General features: G+C 56.2%; 1 protein-coding gene across 1 annotated transcript in view; it reads left to right on the forward strand.

The window, feature by feature from the left end:
• WIPI1 (WD repeat domain, phosphoinositide interacting 1) overlaps nucleotides 1-6,190 on the forward strand; it is a gene marked incomplete at its 5' end in the record, with an annotated part of 12,498 nt that extends 6,308 nt beyond the window's left edge. Inside the window, 6 exons of the mRNA XM_010145121.1 lie at nucleotides 2,717-2,814; nucleotides 3,838-3,930; nucleotides 4,247-4,317; nucleotides 5,227-5,334; nucleotides 5,727-5,891; nucleotides 6,079-6,190. Of these exons, the coding sequence (XP_010143423.1) occupies nucleotides 2,717-2,814; nucleotides 3,838-3,930; nucleotides 4,247-4,317; nucleotides 5,227-5,334; nucleotides 5,727-5,891; nucleotides 6,079-6,190 (647 nt within the window). The remainder of the gene's footprint in view (nucleotides 1-2,716; nucleotides 2,815-3,837; nucleotides 3,931-4,246; nucleotides 4,318-5,226; nucleotides 5,335-5,726; nucleotides 5,892-6,078) is intronic.
• Nucleotides 6,191-6,477: the final 287 nt, after the last annotated feature.

Raw genomic sequence — 6,477 nt, forward strand, 5'->3', positions numbered from 1 at the left:
TGGCTCCCTTGACCTACTTCAGGTCTCAACAGATGGCCTCTCCATGTGGATTAAACATACTAAATACTGCAAATATAATTAAAGTTTAAAACCTTCCCGAGTAAGCCCAGCAGCGGCAGGAAGGGCAGGGATAGCCAGGCCTGAAGCTGTTCTGCAGCGGGGCTGAATGATCAGCTCATGGTTTGAGAGCAAGAGCAATCAGCGCTCGCCAGGTCGGGTCTAGGCTGCTGCGGATCACAGGACTCTTCATAGAGGCTTCATTTTTAAAACCCTTTTACTGCAGCAGCTGTCATTGAAATGAGCTGGTGACAAGCACGGAGCCACGCGTGCTGCCTTTGTCCCTGGACCATCTGCTTTGGTCCCAACCTGACCCCGAGGACAGCATGTCCAGGAGGCCAAGGCAGTCCAGCCTCACCACTCTCTGGACAACCCTTTTTGAAGTGGGGATCTGTGCCCAGAGGGTGTAGGAACACACAACAAGTGTGCCAACTCCCCAAAGTGTGTGCCCTGGGCACGGTGACACCGGCGTAGCAAGGACCAGGCTTTGCTGCACAGGCCCCGGACAGCTGCAGGGAGATCTCTGGCTGTGCCTGGCCGGGACCTGGCTGCCAGGCCAGCCTCCTCCACACAGAGAGGAAAATGTCCACAGTGGCTGAGCCTGTTGGTTTTCATGTGTGCTCAAGCATGCTGTTTGTCAAGCAGCTTGTGTCAGGGGCAGGATTTGCACCAAGGAGGTCACAGTGCTTGTGGTGACACGTATGACACGAGGGCACACCTCGAGGGCAACTGCAGCTTTGGAAACCTCCTTGTGGCTCTCCCCAAGCCCCAGATGCGCCCGAACCTGGTGCATTGGGGTCAAGGCCAGGCTTCTCTGACGCAGTAGCTCTTTTCCATGCTGCTGGAGGAAGCCACCTGTGATGTAGCATTCCCAGAGGTGCCATCCTGAGCAGCACCAGCCTGCCTTCTCCCTCCTGAGCCGCCGCTGCATGCACCCACCCTCGGCAGGGCTGTGAGTCTGCCGAGTGCAGAGGAGCATCTTCAAAGGCTGCCTGCGTCCCTTGTGATCCTGTCTGTGCATCCCTGAGGTCAGCCCAGTACACTTGCATCTGTGTTTTCCCCTGGCCTGGTTTCCTGTCTGCCTCTCCCAGCCAGGCGGGGAGCAGAGGGAGCGGGTGACTCACCCCAGTGCTCAGAGCTGGCTTTGTTTAGCTCCAGTGTTCTCTAGATCCACCGCTCAGAGAAAGGGCTATGCTGATCCCCCCGTGCTGCCTGGGCTGGGGCAGGACCATCCTGAAAAGGCAGGACGCTCATCACGAGCAAAGACTCTGGGCTACCTTTGCCTTCCTCCCATCCCTCCCTCTCTGGGTGCCTCTCCTTGCCGGTGCGTGCTGTCCCTGGCATGATGTACAAGCCTCTGATTGATAGGCAGTGGATCCCGGGGGCCCCTGGCCGATCCTGCAGCTCCTGGCTCCGCCGCGGTCTCTTTGTTTAGTTATAAACAATGACCTAAAACAAGAGCTTCAGCCGATCCTTCCCCGCGGCTGGGCTCAGGCCAGGGCCGTGTCCTGACACGACGGGTTGCACGGCATGTGTGCTGTCATCAGTGCGTATACGTGCACGCACGCGGCTGTCCTGTTCGGGGGTTATGGCAGCATCCCCAGCAGCCTTTAACCCCGCGGCTTCCTCCACACGTGGGACTAGGTGGGAGCCCTGGCAGGGGCCAGGAAGCTCAGGTCGTGCTGAAGCCTTGAGTTGAGTTTGAGAGGACTGCGAGCACGCAGACGTGGTGCAGGAAGCAAGTGAGACCCGTTTCTGTATGTGACAGGATTCACTGGGACGGGACTGCAGCCAGCAGCAGAAATGAGAGGCAGGGGGCGAGGCATTTTTACGCGGGGAACACGAGGTATGTGACAGGATTCACTGGGACGGGTCTGCAGCCAGCAGCAGAAATGAGAGGCAGGAAGAGATGCTTTTTTCCGAGGTCACCTGGAGGCCAGGCGGATGGACGTACCCACACGCACATCCATCCATCCCTGTCTCATCCTGTAATTCCTGCTCACTTTGAAAGGAGCGTTTGGGAACCTTTATGCTCATGTTAGCATAAAACCAGATGACTCTTATGGAAAACAATTCCCTTTGTGGTTAAAATTTAGCTAGGTTCAAGTTCCTTTTCAGCTGGGACCTCCCTGCACAACAGTGGCATTTGCTTTGTCGTTCCTGCTTCCCTTTTCCCTTCAGAGAAGGAGATGGCGCTGCCCAGCCCCACAGCCGCTGCCTTGCCCTGCCAGCCTTCATGTGCCAGCCTTTGTACCAGGATGCGTCCCTGCACACATCGGGGGGTGCTCAGATGTGCCCGGACACGAGTCCTGTTATCCCTGAGACCAAGGTGTTCCTTGCTGTGTTCCATGCACCTATTCTTGCCTTCTTAAAGGAGATTATTAAGGGGGAGAAGCCAGGAGTGGGACCAGCAGCAGGACCTGGGCTCCTGGGGCGGTTTTGGGGAGGAGGTGGCTGGCAGAAGGCAGCCATGCTGTCCCATACCAGCAGGTGTCCCCATGGCCGAAGCATTGCCAGCGCACGGCCGGCCTGCGCCCAGAGCTGGACACTGCCCCAGAATGAGACAGAGCCTGAACCCCCTGCTGTGTCCATGGCTGCGGTTCTGCTTTCTGTCCTCCACCAACAAACAACCTCAGCTGCGTCCTTCTCGCCTTGCCAGGTCTGTGCGCTCTCTCAATCAACCACGCCAACTCCTACTTGGCTTATCCCGGCAGCGCGACCAGTGGAGAGATCGCGCTTTACGACGGAAATACTTTGGTAAGTGCAAAGCTCGCCTGTTTGGATACCGGCAGGGACTGAAAACAAACAGAACCACAGCAAAGCCAACAAGGCCTTTGGGAGGGATGAATAAATACACTCCACTGAGCTAGACTGTGAGGGAATCGCCTAGGGAGGCACATTCCCCATCCTCCTTGCTTTATGCCATGCAAAACCAACAGCCTCTTTGAGATCAGGACATCCACCTCCTGGTACGGGATATGCAGGGAAACATGACCCATTACCCCGCAGCTCAAGGGCTGCTGCCAGCCTGACACAGGGGTTCCTGTCGGTCCTTCAGGAGGGTATCCTCTGGGAGCAGTGTGACCAGGGTGGCTCAGGGAGGGCTGGAGCTGCTGCAGGCACCGTGCAGGACCTGGAGCAGCTGCTGTGCTGTGCCATGGGCTGGAAGAGCTGCTGGCCCCAAAGTCATGGACAGGGCGAGGTCTCCAAAGCCCCCCTCAGGAAATCTGTCCCTGGCTGGAAGCAGGGTCATGAATATCTGCTGTTTATGCCAGGGCTTGGGATTACATAAGACTGTCGCTCTGTACGTGCAGCAGGAGCTGAGGATCTGCAGCAGGGGAGGAGCAGAGCACAAGGGGAAAACACGCTGCTGCTGTGAGAGGTACCAGCGAGGGCCTGGGCTCTCTGCAGGCATCAGGGTGGTGTCGCTGCAGCAGGATTTGCTGCACAGGCAAGCGGATTGCGGGGAGACCAGCTCCATCTCTGTGCAAAGAAGTGCTACAGTCTTCGAAGAGGGTGCTGTTGCAATCCCACAGCCTGGAGAGGTGGGAGCTGAGGACCTCTGCCCCTGAAGGGAGCTTTCTGTAATCACAGTGGCTGTAGTAGGTGGGGAGTGAGCTCAAGGCAGGGCAGAGATAAGAAATGCTGAGGATGTTGAAGGGACACCATACGATCCGTATCGGCAGGCCTGGATGGGGTGCGAGGCAGGGAACGCCCTGCCCTTACGCAGTCCGAGCAGCAGCGTGTCTCTTTGCACTCACTTTAGCTTCTGCCCTACAGAAAGCAGCCTGCACGATTCCTGCCCACGATGGACCTCTGGCTGCTCTTGCCTTCAACTCCACCGGCTCGAAGCTGGCAAGCGCTTCTGAAAAAGTGAGTGAGCTCCACTGCGAGCACCCTCCCTGCTGCCTGTGCTCTCTGCCCACGGCTGGCAGGGGGCTCCCAGCCAGCTCTGGAGCATCAGCTGCCTGGAGCATGGGGAGCCGGACCTCTGAGCTGCCCGTTCTTAGACACAGCCAGCAGAGGAAGGGCACTGAAAGGACTTTGGCCAGTGTATCAGGTTCAGATTGACCCTGGCTGGCAAACAGGAGGGGCCTTTGCACATCCTGACTTTCCTGGGTGTGTCAGAGAACGGGCTCGCGCTCTTTGCCCTGCTCCTGCGTGATCTTTCCCTTTGCATTTTTTGCAGGGCACAGTCATTCGTGTATTTTCCATTCCTGGGGGGCAAAAGCTCTATGAATTCCGTCGAGGGATGAAAAGGTCAGTTCATTCTTCCGTCAGTGACAAGTACACAGAGGGCTCCCGGAGCAGAAATGTAAACAGAGGGACAGGGCAGCGTCAGATCCTGGTGGCTTTGGCATCTTTCGCAGAAGGAAAACAAGAGCGAGCGTATCAGATAGAAATGTCACTGTGCCAGACAGCCACGCTGCGCCCAGCCGCCTCCGGCAAGTGTAGGGATTCAATTCAGTGTGTGGCACAACAGGGCGATTGCAGAGAACAGAGGTAGATTCAGTCCCTTTGCTCTGTCCTTTCTCGTTTCTTACTTGAAATAATGAGGTCCCCAAAGTTACCAGCCCAAAGCTTGCCCTCTCAAGGGAGGTGCTTTGAAGCTACTAAGTCACCAGGTCTCGATGGTGGGAACAGGCTCTTGCTGCCCTTCTGCAGGCTCCCTCAAATCTTTTCAGTAGATCCATTCCTGATGTTTCCCTCTTCCCCACCCCTGACCTGCCTGTGATTTTACACCCACTTCTGCAAGTACAAAAACTGCTGTGACTGAGACGCCCTCCTGAGACTGACTGTGCTCAGGAGACGCTGTACATATCCCACTGTCTTGCACCTTGGATATCCTCCCTGGCCTTTGCAGTACCAGAAGCTTTAGCAGCAGTAGTGAGGCCAGCACACATGTTCACTCCACAGGCAGCTCTCTGAGCAAGGACATTTCCACCTCTCTGGCTGGTTGTCACCAGCTCGAGGCCACCCCCAGCTCTGCCAAGGGAAGGGATTAGGGAAACGCTGGTCAGTCATCCCACGGGCTCGGCAGCAGACGGGCAGGGTGCTCCATACTCTGTATGGGTGTCCTTCCTCCCCATCCTCTTTGTGAGCAGAATGGAGCAGTTCCCCTTGACCAGTATGCCATGAAGTGACCAGTGCTGCTTGCCTTGGCCCTAGGTATGTGAACATCAGCTCCCTGGTGTTCAGCATGGATTCCCAGTTCCTCTGTGCTTCCAGCAACACGGAGACCGTGCACGTCTTTAAACTGGAGCATCTCACTGACAGGTTAGCACGTGGGTCAGCCTGGGTCAAGCTGCCTGCCCCAGGGGTGTCTCTGCTGTCAAGGTTGCACAACTGGCTTCCATTTCCGTAACACATACTCTCCACGAGCAATGCCAACTGCAAACCATCTCTTTGGCTTTGTGTCCTGAGGGACTTCCTGGAAAAGTCACACACTGCATCCCAGCTGCCAGCCTCTCCAGGCCTGCTCTGGGCTCAGTAGCTGTCACGGTCCCCTGCCTCCCTCTGTGTGACCAGCCAGGCTGGCACTCAGCGTGTGGGTTTGCTCCAAAGAATGCCTTCGCGTATCTGAGATTGGGATCATTTTGTCTCTTCCTGATCAGTTTTGTCATGCTGATCATGGTAGCTCCACTGATGCTTCTTTGTGACCCCCGCAGCCGGCCAGAAGAGCCTCCAACCTGGAGTGGTTACATGGGAAAGATGTTCCAGGCTGCTACCAACTACCTCCCTGCTCAGGTATCGGGCATGATGAACCAGGATCGAGCTTTTGCCACTGTCCGCCTCAACGTCTCTGGACAGAGGAACATCTGTGCCCTCTCCACGTATGTATTGATATCTGTGTCCCCTTTGCTGCACCAGCCGGAGAGCAGACACAACTATCTCTGCCGAACACCATCATGGAGGCCCCTTATCTTGTGCCGGTGCCTGCAGAGCCTGCGGCGTGCGTGCGTGCGTGCGGTATCTGTGTGAGTGCAGATGTGTTTGGACTCGTGGTGCTTTTCTCACTAGGATTCAGAAGCTGCCTCGACTGCTGGTGACTATGTCAGATGGACATCTCTATATCTACAACTTGGACCCGCAAGATGGAGGGGAGTGTGTCTTAATTAAGAAACACAGGTAACTAACTACACCTCCAGACGCATCTAATAGAGGGGCTGTACTTTTACAAAATTACAGAAAATTTCACCTGAAAGCACAAAATGGAGCTGGAGGAACAAGAACATTAGACCTGACTTTGTGATTTTAGCTGTCTGATCCGACAGACGTGGGTGGGAACAATGTCAGTGGGCAGGGACGTGGGGCTTCCTGCAGAAGAAACCAGAGCCATCTCAGAACCCTGGGCAGCTGGGGGACATCTCAGCTTAGACAGCAGAGGCAGGCAGGCCCCGAGCAGCGCAGCACTGACCA

Source organism: Buceros rhinoceros, unplaced genomic scaffold, assembly GCF_000710305.1.
Source record: "Buceros rhinoceros silvestris isolate BGI_N320 unplaced genomic scaffold, ASM71030v1 scaffold25961, whole genome shotgun sequence".
In the NCBI taxonomy this organism is placed as follows: Eukaryota; Metazoa; Chordata; class Aves; order Bucerotiformes; family Bucerotidae; genus Buceros; species Buceros rhinoceros.